The sequence below is a fragment of the Raphanus sativus genome, chromosome 5, assembly GCF_000801105.2.
Source record: "Raphanus sativus cultivar WK10039 chromosome 5, ASM80110v3, whole genome shotgun sequence".
In the NCBI taxonomy this organism is placed as follows: Eukaryota; Viridiplantae; Streptophyta; class Magnoliopsida; order Brassicales; family Brassicaceae; genus Raphanus; species Raphanus sativus.
The window spans coordinates 35,253,619-35,271,653 of record NC_079515.1 but is presented as its reverse complement, the minus strand read 5'-3'; the positions used below and the strand labels follow the sequence as shown (position 1 = coordinate 35,271,653).

The following is an 18,035-nucleotide window of genomic DNA, read 5'->3' as shown; positions in this document are numbered from 1 at the left end:
TATTATAATAATAATACAACAACTCAAATTAGATACATGATCGTCTCTACTTATATCTCAAGGTCCATATACAAGAATAATGCAATTACTCTTATTGGATATCATGTTAGTAAAGAAGTCCACTAATACAATAACACTAATTGAATATCAGTGATTGAATTAATTTAAAATCTGTAATAGCAGTTTAGATATTCATATATAATACATCCGGTAAGATATTCACGTCACTTTAAAAATACTTAATACTGTTATTGTTGATCAATAAAATATTGAAGAAATCATATATTTTTAAGTGACATTTGTAATATCAGTGATTGATTTTTAATGAAAAAACTATTACAACTCATAGTCCAATACAGGTTAAAACTATATACCTCAAATCATTATGTCACATATATATATATATATATTGAAATATTATTTTTCTGCATAGCATTATTTAGAAATCTTGCGATCAAATATGAATATATACATGAAAGTAAAAAGAGATTATGTTTTCAATAACCATTTATTATTTTCTTCAAGCAACATTATAAAAATTTCACAAAGTTTTAGGAATCATCCATTTATTCAATTCACGGGTTTATACAAAGTTTTTGTTTTTACCGACTTTATCGATTTTTAATTAACATTTTTTAAAATACAAATCAAACTATATAGATCGTCAGATCTATCAGTTCAACTACGGATCTGAATCGTTAAATTATTATTTTACAATTAAAAAATTTTAAATTCATGTAAATTTTTTATCAAAACCGTCAACAAATCAAATGTCCGCGCTTTTTAAAACGCGGATCAAAATCTAGTTCATCTTAAAGCAAATCTCATATAATCTCAAAATTTCCAAAATTATATTTTATATAAACAAATCACACTCTCAATAAGCAAATGTTTCAAAATTTAAATAAACCGAACTAAAATTCAAAATAAGCATAAAACAAAAATCGTTAAAAAAGAAAGAAAAATCGTCAAATTTTTTTTTCTTTTTTTTTTAAAATCGCCCAAATAGCATTCGTCTGTCTTAACAAAAACGATACAATTTAAAAACTCACGGAATACTTCTCGGAACTTGCCAAAAAATCGCCAGAAAACTAGCTGGAAACTCAACAGAAAATTTGTCAAAAAAAAAAAAAATCACCAGTGGCTGTTCGTCAGATGATTTAACAATAACTGAAGTAGATTCATCATATTAGCTTCTTCAGCTTCTGTTAACATTAACACCATTGTCATTGACAAAAGATAAAACTAAAAATCAAAATGAAAATCAGAATGGTTCCCTTTCCTATGAAACAAATGCATATAACCAACCAAAAGTGGCTTTTGTATAATAACAAACATAAACCAAAACAACTCAGCATGGTGTCTCAGCGTCGCTCCTAGTTTCAGTAGGGCTATACAACGCTGATCTATTCCTCGGCCTGTTCTCTTCCAACTGCTTCAATAAATAAACGTTATTTTAAAAACCAAATGTAGTTGTAACATTTGTCCCCTTATATTATCAAAAAACATTTGTCCCCTTATGCCATTCATCTTAACGCAATCTCATATAATCTCAAATTTTCCAAAATTATATTTTATTAATAAATAAATCACACCTTTAATAACCAAATATTTCAAAAATTAAAATAAACCGGACTAAAATTCAATATAAAGTATAAAACAAAAACCATTAAAGAAGAAAGAAAATCGCCCAGATATCAATGGTATGTCTTAACAAAAAACTAAATCTTGATCCTCGCAACTGCGAAGGTGTTAGTCTTCAATTTATTTACATAAACATATGGTTTTTGTTTCAAAAATGGTATATATTATAACTACATATATGTTTTAGTGCATTATACAAACATAAGTATGTTATCAACTGTCTTGTTTTTCATCAGATCAATTATAAAATGTAACATGTTTTTGTATTTTTTTGTTGAATAAGTGTTTTATTTTTAAATTCATCAACATATATAAAGTTTGATAAAATAGAAAATAATTTTCATTACCAAATACATCGTAACATTTCACAAAATTATAAATTTTAACAATAATTATACTTATATCTTCTTTGATTGTAATTAAAAAATAAGTAATTAAACAATTAGTATTTGTTGTTTTTAACTTTTTGTTATAAGTTAAATGGTGAAGAATATAATTCTCAATAACGACTATTTTAATAGGTTGATAGAATCATTAAAATTTAAATATTTTAAATAGCAAAAAGTTTACATATGTAATTATAAAATCATCAAACCAATAACATTAAACTTTATTGAAAATGCGAAAATCTATAAACCAATAGCCTCGTATTTTATAAATTCTAACAATCTTTGAAAATTTGACTCCCACTAGCAACCGTATTAATTGCATAACCCTCAAAACCAAGACCGAAGAAAATAACGGAAGTAGATTTATCATATTAGCTTCTTCAGCTTCTGTTAACATTAACACCATTGTCATTGACAAAAAGATAAAACTAAAAATCAAAATGAAATAAGAATGGTTCCTTTCCTATGAAACAAATGCATATAACCAACCAAAAGTGGCTTTTGTATAATAACAACAACATAAACCAAAACAACTCAGCATGGTGTCTCAGCGTCGCTCCTGGTTTCAGTAGGACTATACAACGCTGATCTATTCCTCGGCCTGTTCTCTTCCAACTGCTTCACAACCTCTTCCATACTCGGTCTAACCGTCGTAACAGGAGCACAGCATCCCATCGCCAGCTTCAGCGCATGAACCAAACCTTCCTCCATCGGACTCCTCACTCCTTTCATCGCCTCCAAGTCGAAAACCTCCATCGTCGTCTCCTCCAACACCGCAGCTTTAACCAAAGAAGGCAGATCCACGTACTCCCCACCACCGTTCCTCCCACTCTTTCCAGGCTTCTTACCCATCAGTATCTCCAACAAAAGGATCCCAAACGCGTAAACATCGCTCCTCGGGTTGCATTTCTTCATCTTGTGAAGCTCCGGCGCCTTGTACCCGTCGTATTTCGCCTGCGAGACGATCTCATCCGCCACCGCTTGCACCATTATCTTATCAAGCCCAAACTCAGTTACCCTAGCAAAGAAGAAGTCGTCCACCAGCACGTTTTTCGATCTTATATTGCCGTGGATGATAGGAGCTTCTTGTCCGGTATGTAGATAAGCCAGTCCTCTCGCTATTCCCAACGCAATCTTGTGTCTCCTGGCCCAGTTCAGAGCTGGCTTCCCCGGTTTGCTTTCTATAACAACCATTCAAAAACAACACACATGAATACTATTTTTTAATATTAGTTTCGTTTCAACGGTCATTTGGAATAGGACCTCTGATACATGAATACTATTTTTTAATATTAGTTTCGTCTTAGCGGTCATTCGAACTAAAGACCTCTGATACATTAATACTATTTTTTAATATTAGTTTCGTCTCAGCGGTCATTCGAACTAAAGACATCTGATACATTAATACTATTTTTTAATATTAGTTTCGTCTCAGCGGTCGTTCGAACTAAGGACCTCTGATACATGAATACTAAACACAAACTGATGAATGAGAAGAAAGACTAAATATAACCTTACCGTGCAACAAGTCATGTAAGCTAATGTTGGGGATGTAATCGTAGATGAGAAGCTTCTCTCCTCTCTTCCCTTGGTAGAAAGCTCTCAAAGGAACCAAGTTCTCGTGCCTTACGCGCCCCAACTGCTTTATAACAGGCAGGCAAGAGCTCCTGTCCTTGCAAGTACCTTCTCTCAACAGCCTCAACGCTATATTCCCACCGTCGCTGAGCTTCGCCTTGTAGACCGTGCCGTAGTTAGTCTTCTCCATGACTTGCCCCGTCGCGTTCAAAACCTCTTCCAGCGTCAGATTCTCACCGCCTTGGAACACAACTAGCTTCCCTTCACCACCACCATCAACCTCCTCTTCTTCATCTCCTTCTTCCAGATCATCTTCGCTCTCTACGCTACTCTTCCTCTTCTTGTTCTGGAGATAACCTATCAGCAACGACGCCACAACAACTGCTCCGGACATTAAACCAATCACAAGCCCAGCGACGGCGCCGGGACTCAACCCTGAGGAGCCTAGACATGGCTTCAAAGGCAGTCCGCAGAGGGTAGGACTGTTCCCTTGGAAAGACTCAGCTCTGAACTTGGAACTCGGAAGCATCCCACTAAAGTTATTGTGAGAAAGGTCGAGAGTTTCGAGTTGCAACGAACCCAAACCATCGGGAACAGAACCGTCAAAGACGTTACTCGAGAGATCAAGCGACTTCAGAGCTTTAAACCTAGTGATAAACTCAGGGAACTCACCGGAGAGGTTATTACCACCAAGATCAAGAACCTGGAGATCACCGCAAGTAGAGTTCGGCAAAGCGGGCTCAGGCAAGGCTCCTGACAAGGAGTTACCGTGAAGCTTTAAAGAGACGAGCTTATCACAGAGGTTCCAAATCGAGGGAGGGAAGACGCCGGTGAGGGAGTTGCCGCTCAGATCAAGGTCGGAGAGAGAAGAAGCGTAGCCGAGCTCGAGAGGGATGGTCCCAGTCAAGGAGTTGATGTTGAGGAAGACGCTTGTGAGCATAGAGAACTCGCCGAGCTCTCTGGGGAGGGAGCCGGTGAGGTTGGCGGAAGGGAGCTGGAGAGAGAGGAGGTGGAGAGAGGAGTCGTTGTAGAGAGAGAGGTTTGTCCACTGGCGTGAAGAGAGAGAGAGGTCTGTGTTGGTGGTGGTGGTGGTGCATTGGAGAGGTGAGCCGTCTGAGAATACCCATTTTACCCCTCTCCATTGGCATACGGGAACGGATGAGTTCCAAGAAGACAAGAGGAGGCTCTCGCTGGTGCCTTGGAGGGATGGTTTGATCTTTGAGACGAGAAGCTTCACATCTGAAGAGGCGGCGGAGAGAGATGTTGCACAGTGGGAGAGGAGAAATAGCTTAAAGAAGAAGAAGACATGAACAAATCTCAATGAAGCCATTCTGAGAGAGAGAGAGAGTGAGAGTGTGAGTGAGAGACAGAGCTTTGTAGTGGAAAGAGAGTGTATGGACCATTTTGTAAGCGCTTTGGTCAAAATAATGTTAAACGGCTATGATTTTAACTCAAACTAGATTGATTCTTTATCGTTGGATGTGTCTAAAAGTTGGTGTGTTTTTTTTTTCTTTTATCAGAGAGTAAAGAAGTGTTTATTAAAAAAAAAAATCAAAGCGATGGACAAGAATGGTATAAATCTACTTGATTACTAGTTATTTTATAAAGTTGCTTTTCTTTGTCGCTTTAATTGATTCAACCATTAGCACGCTCAAATTTCGAATCAAGACTTTTTTCTGCCAAAATGATAAAATATGTTTGTTGTTAATCAAAAGGGAAGTCTTTTCTGTATTGTGATCTTGAATCTTGTCCGTACATGAGTCATGGAAGACGAGAGGCAAGTGAATCAACGGTGGTGGAGGAATATCAAAGATAATTTATGGTTTCGAGAAGACAAGTTATTGTAAGAAACAAATGAGGGTGGGAAAAGAGCCAAATTTTGAGAAAAAAATAAAGGAAAGATGAAGCATAAGTGAGAAGTAGTTTTGTCTATGTCCTTTTGTGTATTTGCCTATTTCGAAATTTAAACGGTGGGCAATCGAGTACACGGTCGGTACCCAAAAAGAAAACATTTAAGAGTTGTATTTTCTCCACTTCAGAATGAATAATTTAGAGTTGAGTTTAATGTTTTAGAAAGATTAGTATTTTTTATTTAGAAAATTCATATGTAGCAGGTGCATTTCTTTTCTTGTTTATTCGGCTAGTTTAAATCTATGCTAGTGGATAAAGAAAAACTAATTCCATTCAAAATCATGTTCAGGTTGTGTAAGTTCTGTTTGGTGCTCTTCCAATCTTAGGTTCAGCTTGTTTAATTTCTATCTGTGGTTTTGGTGTATGCTAATTCCACTATGCCTTTTTGTCTACAACTTTTTTTCGGGGATTCTTGTATCCGCCTGTTTAGTTTTTGGTATTCTTTTCGGCTTTGTACTTTCACTATTTCAATCAAAGTATTTTAATCAAAGTAATTTAAAGTGAGAAAACTTTCACTCAAAGCAAAAGTATTGTTTATGAACTGTAGCAAAATCATAAGTTAAATGCCAGAAATTTCATTTAAAAATATTTATATTTTCTTTTGCTAATATAGGACTAGTCAGAATTCTGAAAATTTACTAATATTTTATTACAAGGAAGATAATTAAGAAAAAAATGATCATATTAGATCAAATACAAAATAAGCAAGATAAAATAACATATATGACTTTTTTTTGAAACTGAATAACATATATATATATGACTTACTCACGACCTTTAAAGATATCTGTAAGTTTTTGGAAAAACTTATATGATAATCAGTTAACATAATCTGCTCAAGTTTGATTTCACTCGTTGCTCTTTGTTGCAAGTTGGAAAAGTATTTAACGTCTAAACAGTAAGTAATAGTACTATATACGAGTTAGTTGAAGAGAAAAGATGAGTAAAATGAAATGATAATAAATGAATAAAAATTGATTTCACTCATTGCTCTTGAATATAACAAATGAAATCATTCCTTTAGCTTTAATGCTTTACTAATACCAAATCAGTTTCTTCATTTTAACAAAAAAAAACAATTCAGTTTCTTTAAACAAATATTTTTCCAATGTGTTTTCACCGGCGAGTTATCTCCAATGTAGTTTTCTATTTTTACATCTAAAATATATATTAATTTTATTTTAATGTATTTATTTAAAATAGATATTTCCAAATATATAATAAGATATAGAGAAATACTATTTATTTCTCTACAAATAAAAAAAATATAGTAATATTTATTTTAGAGATGAGAATAGAGATGAATTGGAGTGATTTTAACTCTAAATACATTTAAAAATAGAGAGGGTTGGAGGTGTTCTAAATATCTCTAAATGACCAGAACACTAGAAATCGTAAAAGAAGTCAAAGCTGATCATGTATTAAAAGTCAATTTTGATCATAATAACGAACAATTTTACATATGTTCGCCAGATATGAACCTCATGCAACTTTATAGAAGAAGAAAGATAAAAACATAAGGAATCTCTGATTAGATTAAGACACAACTATGTCACGTCTTTATCAACAACTAATACTGTTCAATTCCCACGCTGCTCCTGTTGTAATCAACTTCACTTTCAGATCTTTCTTTTTTCCTTTCTTTTTTTTGTCAAACAGACATTCTTCATCAATTCCACCTTCTTCTCATTAAGTCATGAGTCATGCCTCAGTATAGGTCCAGGGGCAGGTCGATAATCTTGTATCTCTATTATTCTATGCTGTGCAGTTTTAGTTTTTACTTCAAAATAATAAAATGAGTGAATATTACTACGATATCTATCTTATTAAAACATAAGTACATATATAGAATATCCTTTAGTTTTCAGTGTTATTTACAATTGCATGCCACGGAAAATTAAATTGAATTTATTATTTTAATGCTTGTCTTTTTCTGTTATATTAATGTGTTTCTTTTTTTTCTTATTTTAATGTTTGTCTTTTCAGTTAGATTAATGTGTTTTTTTCCTATTTTAATGTTTGTCTTTTTAGTTAGATTAATGTATTTTATTTTTTATTCTTCAACAATTAATGATATTCTAAAGTTGTCTTTTTTTGTCAACTTAAAGTTGTCTAAACTATTTGAAAATATAAAAATAGTCAAAAGTAAACATATAAATTAGATAAACAATAATCAAATACCAAAAATATTTAAAATATATATTTATTCTCCATCCAAATATTGAAGTTCAACCTGTTTTTTAATTTTTAATTTAGATATTTTGGCTTACATTACTTAAATTTATATGTTTTGAGAAATTTAAAGTATATATAAATTTTCAAAATTTTAGTTAATTCAAACTGGTTATACGTATCCGAACCGAACCCACAAATACCCGAATCAAACCGAAACCAAAATTTATAAGTATTTGAATGTTGCTGAAATTTTTAAATTCGGGGATCTCAAACCCAAATAGATTTTAACTGAATCAATGGGTATCCAAATACACATCCCTAACATAGTCAATATAAAACAATCAAGTATTACAAATACATCATTTAATATAAATAAATAAAAACTCAAACATAAAATTAATACGCGTGCGGTCGCACGGATCAAGATCTAGTTAACATTTAAAATAAAAGACTCAATTCCTGTACCTAGTTTTATTAGTTTCTTTTTTTTTTTTGCTTTTTAGAAAGACCTAATTTTATTAGTTGTGCAACCTAAAACTCCATAAGTTGAGTCTATTATACGTGTGAAAGATAACAGAAAATCCTTCAATAACAACAAAAAAGGTCTAGTTATGTGACTTGATTTTGTGTATCTCAGTTGACAGAAAAAAAAAGTGTATCTCATTTGTTTTCTTTTGTGGAAGTTGACTACTAAAATTAAGGAGAAACTAGAGCTTGACCCATGCGTCCGCACGGGTTGTTATTTTTATTTTTATATAAATAAATATTATTTAATATTTATTGGTTTATATTTTAAATATTTATCATATTTAAAATATTTTATAACAACAAAGAAAATAGTGAGCCGTGCCCGCTACTAAACTTTTGACAAAATATTGACCTATTGATATGTTTGAATAATATTTCTTTTAACATGAAATTATTTTTCAAATGTAATAAAAAATTTAAATATTTTGATCAGATATGTATAATACGGTGAGATTTAGATACGTTAGAAAAAAAATATTTGGTTATAATATACAAAGATATTTAATTTTTCTTGTTGAAAATAATTTATAGTAAACGTATATGTTAGAAATTTTTGAAATATATATAATCTTAGGTGAGATTATATTATATTAAAAATAATATTCACTTACAAATATTTCATATTGTTCTAAAAGTTGTTTAAAGATATTTAAATCTTAGCATATATAAATTTTATTGTTCAAAATAATTAATGGTAAGTTAAACATATATTTTAGGAATATTCATAATATTGTTTAATATCTAATTTAAACTTGATTTTTGTTCAAAATAATTAATGGTAACATTATCCAAGTTTTATATAGTTAAAATCGATATTAAATTTGAATATTCCTAAAAATTAGTTAATTTATTTAAGGAAATATATTAAATACGAAAATTAAGCTAAGTTTGATTTAGGAAATAGTTTAATAAATAGGAAAAGACAATAATTCCTTAAAGATAGATTCATTTAATTACTTTAGTGGCATGTCACTGTAAATAAGTTGGAAAACTTAGAGATATTTTATATTTGTACTTCTGATTTAATAATATAGATACAATGTTTTATAAGACTGGTAGGCCCAAATGGCTAAGTAACCAAACTTGAATCAGGAAAGTAGCTAGCCCATATAAAACAGGTAGGCCCAAATGGCTAAGTAACCAAACTTGAATCAGGAAAGTAGCTAGCCCATATAAAACAGGCTAACACAATTATTCGGTCCCTGGGCAACAGCTGAAGCAAAGTTTGAACATTAAAGGAGGAATGGTTTTTGTTGACCAGTGCATGTCAATAGTTGCATCGTATCAGAGCATCCTTATCGGTAGGACTTTCACAAGTCTTTAGGTAAATTTTTTTTTTAAATTTTCTTTTGTCCGAAAAATGAAATAAAAATAAAAAAATACATCAATCGGAATCAGTAAGAATCAATGTTGGAACGTTGCTTATTTTAGGACAAATGGGTTCAATAATTGAGAAAAAAATGATGGCCCCCTACCATAATCAGTAAAGACTAATGTTTAGAACCACAGATGTTGATGGTCTAAGCATTTCATGTTTTTATTTGGGTTCTTATTGGGTTTTGATTTTCAGTATTTAAAACATATCTAATGCATTGCTTCATTTTCTCTTTCAAATAGAGTTACTTCGTAATTTAGTTGAATTTAGTTCTAATCATACTTTATCGTAAAGTAAAAAAATAATTTGATCTCTGTTTTCAATTAATTCTGTTTCTCACTCCATTATACAGAGATATGAAATGAAGTTGCATAAGATTTAAACTGTTTATTTTAAGAGTAAAATTAGAGATATTCTTATATAGAAATGCCTACCTAGCCCAGAGTATAAATATTAGCTTTCCGTTCACAACAATCCTAATCCCAATAGGTAAAGTGATAAACTCCTGACACGTACAATATCATGAAAACATTACACGCACAAAAAAATCACATCAGAACGATATTGTCATCTTTTTTCTTTTCCGTGTAGTAAATTTTATTAAGGTCAAGGCCCAAGAATGGACCCAGCCCAAACTAAAAAACAAAAGGTCAAGACGGTCCGTTTACAAACTGATCAAAACTCGACATAAAGGGCAAGAGAAACATGGGCCAAGCCCAAACTAAAATCCAAACGGTACGACCTATATCAACGCATCTGAAGCCTGCGCATGACCACCCACTTGTCCCACTCCGATCTTCGCACTGGACACGCGTCTTCTTTGCATCAAACCGGGGTCCAAATGCCGGAGAAAGCTTCCAGTCCCCGCCCCTTCGTTTTCGCACCAAACCAAATCGGAGAAACTCCGTCTCCGCTATCTTTGCCGATGAAACCCACCTCCAACGACTGTATTGAAAGTATGGAGCTTCATCGGTGACTGAACTTCCGGATAAAACCGCCGCAAACGATACAACGCTTCACCGGACTGCTACCACGGCATGCATCTGCAACGCATCCGTCACCATCACCACCACTGTAAAAACAAAACTTTAAACCGGCCGCCATCACTAGAATAGAGTCGACGGCGCCAGAGTCAAATCCGGACGGTTTCAATCGGATAGAACACCGCTGGAGTCAAAACGGGATAAACCCGAACCGATACGATAGTAAACAGACAGAAAAGAAAAACTGGGACCGGACCGACGGTGGCTGTAGACAGCTCATCCGTCGGCCGGAATCGATAACCACGGCGAATGCTTTTCTTGAGAGAGGTTAGAGAGAAACTAGAGAGAAGAGCTAGTGTTAACCTGTAGAACGATATTGTCATCTCAGTGCAATATACGTGAAAGAAACAAATTTACAACAAAAAATACTGTAACAATCTCCCCTGAAATATAATACAAACACCACTTCCAGAATTAATTATCTCTACAACATCCATAAGGTAAAAGGAGTTATTTAAAGACAGCTCGAGAAGAAAAGGGAAAAATGGAGTAAAAGTTGGACCTCGACAAAACTGCTTTAATCATAAACCTCCGTTGGTCCACGAGATCCCATGCATGCACGAGAAGTGGCAAGCTCAGGTGCGATGACATTTTTTCCTTTTTGTCTCTTTATTATTTCGTACATAATAATAATATTTATACTGTTTCTTTTTCATTTAACTGCTTGAGAAGTTGGTGAAGCGACTATATTTGCGGACGGAGAGTTGTTGTTAATGCTCCTCTGCGACTTGCTTTGTCTCTTCGTTACAGCTGCTGACGACGACGGAGCCTCTAGCTTTTGTCCAGCCGGTTGCCTTACTTTAACCCCTCGTATCAACTGTCCCCAAAATATTACGTAATTACGAATTTAATTATGCTAACAAAAGTACTGATGAAAGTTGAAAATTAAAGAAGATAAATGTGATGCTTCTTCTTACATATTTTCCACATTTGACATCGGAGTATATGACTATGAAGTCACCTTCTTGGAGCCCATTTGTTTTCACAAAATCGCCTATATAATGTCAACAAAAGAACACGTTACATAAATTACAGAATAAAACCGATATATAGAAACGAAAATTTAGTAAAGGTTGTTGTATTTTCAAGATCATACCGGTGTTTTCGAGGAGATACATCCTACTTTTGTTGTTCGGCCAAAATCTGCATAATACCAATTAAAGAAGAAAGTTCCATGAATAACCGAAGATTGGCCAAGTTCCATTTCTTGACAGCTACACTAATAAGTTCATTTATAAAAGAACAAATCAAAATTAGCAAGTTCGCTTATTTCGTAGTTACCTATAGCGCAAGTTCCAAACACGAGACGTTCCAATGTCTTCCATGGCCAAAGAGATGCCGTCTCTTGCCTCCAGCTCCGGCAAATGCGTCTCAGCTTCTTTCTGTTTTACATTTTTAAAAATAAAATTAAGAAATACAGAGAAATTTGATTAACAACAATGACAACATATTTATTTGAACGTAGAAACTAATATATATTAAAAAAAAAACAAAGGCTCCAAGAAATTAGAAGTAAAATTACTTTTGGCAAGACGATTCTTCCGAGGTTACCCACGTCGCTTTGCTTCAACACTTTCTGCAAGAGAAACCTCAAGTTCTTTTCTGGTTTCCATCCCTGATAAACAAAACCCACCCAAAAAAAAAATTATTTCATTTACATAGCAATTATATCAACATCTGCTTCATCAACCATAACAACAGTTGCAAGTTCACCCCTCTTTGCATGTAGCTAAAAGTACTCAACGAGAAGGATGATTTTGTATGTACAGTACCTGCCGGCGATCTGGTACCACCTGCTGACGTGGCATAACAGAAGAAGAGCCAGCTCGGTCCATGGCGGGCAACTGAGTCTCCATCGCCGGTAGTTGAGATGAGACCGGCGGTGGCATGGTAGGGACATTAGGCCAATACATCCAAGTCCCGCCCGTGGCTGTAGTAGGTACATGGTTAAGCTGAGGATCCACAGCACCACAGCCTTCTCCGATTTGAGTTTGGTTCTGCTGATTGTTGTTGTGTCTATGGTGGTGAGACAAGAACCTCCTCTGTCTCGCCATCCTTTTCTTTCTTGCCTCTTTAGTAGCTGAGGAACACAAACGAAGCAATCCCTGATCTCTCATCTGTCCGGAAGAAGGAAGATAAGGATATTGATATGGATTCATGTTGTATCCCGTGAAACCACCTCCAGGGTCTTGAAATGGAGTATACTGAGGGTTTGGCATGGTGAATTGCTGAAGTGGAATGGGACCAGACTGTGGTGGTGGTGGCCACGTCGGTGGAGATTCGAGTGATGGAAAATATTCTTGAGACGGATAATTTGGAGCAGGCATGTATCCAAAACCCGGATCCGAAACAAAAGCCTGTTGTTGTGGTGGTGGTGGTGGTGGTGGCTGAGGAGGAGGCGGAACCCATGTGGAAGGTGAGAAACATGTTTGATCAGACGGTGGGAGTAGGTTAGGATTTTGAAACGGATCTTGTTGATATGAGAGATCGTTGGTGCGTCTTCTTTGTAGGTGATTGGTTTGGACCCATTCAAGAATCAGCTTCAAAAGCTGTTTCATCGCTTCTTTCCCACCGCCTAACCTTTTAGCTGCTGATTCAATAGTAGCTTTCTTTATCTTCACTTTCCTCAAATCATCAGCTGAAACAGTCTCCTTGTTGTTCTTCAGCCACTCCAAGAACACTCCCGCAAGATCATCCTCTTGTTCCAACGGAGGGTTCATCATCTGCATGTCTCCTTCAGTACTGTTATTATTCTCCATAACTGGAATAACGACCTGGTCTTTTCTCTCCAGCGCTTGCTCCATCAAGTTAGGGTTTTGCGTGTCCTCGTCTTGGTTAAAGATGGCTGAAGTATCAAAGAACTCATTGCTATCGAGTAGATCCATGTACCCGAAAGTCTCCATCATGTCAATGCAATCACCACCGCCTTCGCCGCAACCAAAACCTTGAGTACTATCCAACGGAATCTCCATGGAAGCAGTGGACTGTAGTGCGGCTGAAGACTCGACATCGCAGTTTCCCGATGCGTACTGGTTTTGATTCTGAGTCGTCGGATCTTCACCGTCTGATTTCAATATAGCCCAAGAAGCAGCCGAGGAAGTTGAGGAAGAGGCTGCGGAAGAGGAAGAGGCCGAGGAGACGATGGCGTTGACAGGAGCTGGAGATGTTGAAGATGATGAAGACGATGACATGCATGGGAAGTCAGGGAGTGTTGGTAGATCTCCGTAGAACATTGAAGGGTCATGGTGAACAATTATATCATCATCTTCTCGATGACCATGACCATGGTCTCCTTCATGGTTATCTAGCCAGATCTCTCTACCGACCTCACCCATTCCATCCATCAAAACAGCCTCATCACTGCCTCCGGCGAGTATTCCACAATCTTCAGCCAGATCTCCTCCGTTCGCCTCCACATGCAAGCTTTTCATGGTGTGGTGGATCCGTGAATAATCCGAATAATCCTTTCTCGTGGAAGTAGAAATGATAATATCTTTTGGGGAGAGAGAGAGTGGAAGCTAGGGTTTTTAGTATTTTGTACGGAAAGATAGGGTTTGTATGTGAGTAAGGGGGCAGAAAAAAGGAAAAACTAACCCAACTTGGCCATAAATCTAGTCATCAAACAACATAAACTATCTGGCTATCGATCTCCATAGATATCCACGTCTGTATAACCCGGCAAGAGCTTGATGTGGTTGAGATTACTAAGAGAGAGAAAAAAGAGGATCTAAAACATATGGAGAGATCTCACCAAAGCTTATTCCCATCAACTTCAGATAAACAAAGACACAGTTGTAATATCGTCCAACTTTTGCTTGTAGATCTGAAGTATAAGAGATGTAATTTGTTCACAAAGATAGGTATTTTGTTCTAACGAAAGAGGTTTTGGTTTTTAGAGAGGATGAACGTATGAACAACCCAATATCTAATCAAAAACAGTTTTACTCCTAGGAAGGATATATACAAGAAGACACTCTTCTTTTATATTGACAATTATGGAAAGATACTATAAAAATAGTATTATATGTAACTATATAAAAAACATGGTTAAAAATCACCCGAAGAAGAAAATAACTTAAAATAAGAGAGCCCCATGTGTGTTCCAGTTTGTTCCATGATATATATGGAAGTTTTTTACTATACTATTATCACTTCTATGATATTAAATATCTTGTCGAATGGAACCCTTTTTCTGGCCGATAAGTGCAAATTTGGTTGAAGTTATTCGGTTTCTCTTTTGCAACATTCAATTAACTCAGTGAGAAGAAATGGACAGGGACAAGAGATTTAAGAAAAAGAGATGTAACAGTTTTCAGCATCTGATTTTTCAAAGAAGACAAAAGCAAACGTTTTAATATAGTATATGACAACATCGACAAAGATGTTGAGGTCAGCAATATTTAGAACATTTAAAGCTCTAAAAAAATCAAAAATTTCTCATACTGTAAGAAAAGACACGGTTTTGACGTTAAACGGTGCAAAAACCTACATATATTAATACACATTTCAAATTGATCAAAAGAAAAAAAAATGAAGAAAATAGAAGCCCCCTCGTGCCGCTAGTATCTAAAGGTTGGTACAGAAGTTTGTGCCCACTAGCCATACGTTCGACCTTGAGTGGTGAGACCAAGCGGTGCTTCTTAATCCCTTTTTAATTTATAGAACTATAAAATTTCCAATTATCGACTTTCTATTTCCTATGTGCAATCTCACTTTAACAAAAGCAAGTTTCCCTGTCGGTTTTAAATTTATCTGGTCAAAAGATTCGAAACTTACACTTCGCTATTGAAGCGGAAGAGGTAACACACGGATTTTACCAACCTGAAATAATTACTTTTAGCATATACTAAAATATCCTTTTCTTTTCTAAACTATATAAAATATCTATAAATTAACTGCATTATGATTTTTAAAAATTTATTGACCTAAACAGAAATAATGTAAACCCATTGTGATTTTTTAAAATAACTTTATTTTTTATCCGAAACAGAAATATGTAAACCCATTTAATAGTATCACGAGTTAAAAAATATAATTAATAATTCTAGTTATCATAATAAAATGAACTGTAAATATATAAGTAAAATGCTATATATTTAATATCTAGGTAAATCACTTTAAATTAGTGGATTCGAAATTCTTTCATGTTTTGTTGTATTAGAATATCTCCAATATAAAATTATATTTTTCTTTCAAAATGGAATTAAAATGATTACAGAGTAAAAATATTCAAACCTTACTTTATTTCTCATTCCATAATATAATAAATAACAAATAAAAAATAGATTACTCCATTTATAAAATATATTATAGATGCATAGTATGAAACTAGAAGTACTATTTTGAAAATAAATATTACATATTATGTCACTAACATTTTGATATATATTTATATTCTACTAAGATTATTTTTATGAATAATTTTAATAAAAGATATAAACATTTCCAAAATGAAATAAGTAGAAACATGCTCATATAATTTTCTTAATCTTTAATTTAAATAAATTCTAACAACTTAGAGAATCAATAACAGATACTTTTAAATCCGTCAAATAGTAAATATATTTTAAAGTAATATTATCAAATATTTTTATTATAACTGAATCTTAAGAATCTTTACTTTTTTAAACAATCAAACAAATTTGTAGCTAATAGTAAAATATTATTGTAAATGATCAATACATTCAATTATGATATATTTCGTGAAAAAGTTATGATAACTTATATAAAATTCATAAGTGAAATTAAATTATTAAAATAAATAATTAATGTAGGTAAATAAATTATACTACTTATTTTATAATATATAAAATAAATTAAGTAGTTATATACAAGAAATAATATAAGCTTATATAATTTATGATTAAATGTTTTATGGCATGCATATTTTTTGTCAGATAAATAGACATACTCAATGAATAATATCTTTCTGCTATGAAAGAATCACAAAATTAATTAATTACAATTTTATAATATCTAAAATAAAATTAATTTGAAACGAGTTACATAGATGGATTTTTAACCTAAAACATTCAATTGTGTAAGTAATTTTTATATACATTAAATCATACGAAACATAAAGTTTGTGCTACATACAAATCTTGTTAATCAGAAAATGGTTTATGCACTTTAAAATCGTAATTCAAAATCTAGCGGTATTTTTTAATTCAAATATATATATATATATATATATCCCCTATGGATAAAATTTGAAAGGAGAAATTTGAGATATGAAATATGTTAAGTATTTTGAAAAATATAAAAAATATATGAAGAATGAGAAATAGATAGTTTTGGAGACTTATAATTGCTTATTTTAACTAAATTATTATTGTAGTTCTATAAATATAACATTTAAATTATCTAAAAATAAATGTTATTAAGAATCTATTTAAGTTGTTGTCAGTGCTATTTTGATTCTTTTGACATTTTATGTAAATATATTAAATGCACAAGTCAATGCTTGAAACGTAAATATGTGTTTATCGAACTGATAAGGTATGCGCGAATATTTTCAAAATAAATTACTATTATACTAGGGTAGGAAAATAAATATGCATTCTGATATTTGATCTAAAACTATTCTAATATAGTTCAAATAAGATATTTAGAATTCGTCAAATTTAAATTCAGACAATTCTATTTTGAAAAGTATAGTATCCATATCACTGAGATTTGAGAATGATTATCATTCACTATCCATATAGAAAAATTTCGATGAATTAAAATTTTCATAAATAATTTCAAAATCATGCATATACCAAAAGTACGCTATTTTTACTGAAAATTTTACTTTATGTTGATTGCGTGTCTATGATATGATATGGTTATCCAAACTGACAGATTATTTTATTTATTTATTAGCTATTCTTGTAAAGAAAAAGTATCCATCCAATTCAATCTAATTGTCAGTGATGTATTGCGTTCATATAGTTTTAACATGTGTTTGGGTAAAAATATTGAAATGTTCGTCAGAAGTATCTCCACCTAGTCATTTACAGCCATCAGTTCTGATTCCAGATTTGATTTCTTATGTTTTACTGGCGTGAAGGACTCGTCTACGTTGAGCTTATGAGAAACGGGTTCGAGCAGGATGCTGGCATATCGAGAAAAACTTGTTCACCTTTTACTAGCTTTAATGTTGACACATTTTTTCGGACCCAACTCATATATGCTATCAGGTCCACCTTAGCACAAACTGGTGAATTTTCCACAACTAGATGCTCCCAGACCCTTTGATTGAACCAGTGAGACGCTTCCGAAGACAGAGAAACCGATTTATGGGGGGGGGGGGGGGGGGGGGGACGTTAATTAGGGGGGGGGGGGGACGTTAATTAGTTTTTTCAAAAAAAAAAGAGGTAATTAGTTGATGGGTTAAAGAGAAAAATTGTATGC

At 33.4% G+C, this 18,035-nt stretch overlaps 2 protein-coding genes across 2 annotated transcripts; both read right to left on the bottom strand.

Moving 5' to 3' along the window:
• Positions 1-2,377: 2,377 nt before the first annotated feature.
• LOC108833537 (putative kinase-like protein TMKL1) lies at positions 2,378-10,701 on the bottom strand. The gene is made up of 3 exons (XM_018606948.2): positions 10,603-10,701; positions 3,552-5,046; positions 2,378-3,214 (listed from the first exon to the last, which is right to left on the bottom strand). Exons 1-3 carry the CDS (start codon positions 10,699-10,701, stop codon positions 2,568-2,570), a joined length of 2,241 nt encoding a protein of 746 aa, XP_018462450.2. The 3' UTR covers positions 2,378-2,567.
• A 305-nt stretch (positions 10,702-11,006) lies between these two features.
• LOC108833536 (B3 domain-containing transcription factor ABI3-like) lies at positions 11,007-14,604 on the bottom strand. Its single transcript, XM_018606947.2, has 6 exons — positions 12,413-14,604; positions 12,163-12,255; positions 11,922-12,022; positions 11,737-11,783; positions 11,558-11,634; positions 11,007-11,457 (listed from the first exon to the last, which is right to left on the bottom strand). Exons 1-6 carry the CDS (start codon positions 14,069-14,071, stop codon positions 11,293-11,295), a joined length of 2,142 nt encoding a protein of 713 aa, XP_018462449.2. The 5' UTR covers positions 14,072-14,604; the 3' UTR covers positions 11,007-11,292.
• Between the last annotated feature and the right edge of the window lie 3,431 nt (positions 14,605-18,035).

Coding starts and splice junctions, on each gene's coding strand:
- LOC108833537 (XM_018606948.2), bottom strand. CDS start 10,701: ATGGCGGCCGGTTTAAAGTTTTGTTTTTACAGTGGTGGTGATGGTGAC. Junction 5,047..10,602: donor GTCCGGTGAAGCGTTGTATC/GTTTGCGGCGGT, acceptor TTAAAATCATAG/CCGTTTAACATTATTTTGAC. Junction 3,215..3,551: donor CTTACATGACTTGTTGCACG/GTAAGGTTATAT, acceptor TGGTTGTTATAG/AAAGCAAACCGGGGAAGCCA.
- LOC108833536 (XM_018606947.2), bottom strand. CDS start 14,071: ATGAAAAGCTTGCATGTGGAGGCGAACGGAGGAGATCTGGCTGAAGAT. Junction 11,635..11,736: donor GTATCTCCTCGAAAACACCG/GTATGATCTTGA, acceptor GACATTATATAG/GCGATTTTGTGAAAACAAAT. Junction 11,458..11,557: donor ATGTCAAATGTGGAAAATAT/GTAAGAAGAAGC, acceptor TTTTGGGGACAG/TTGATACGAGGGGTTAAAGT.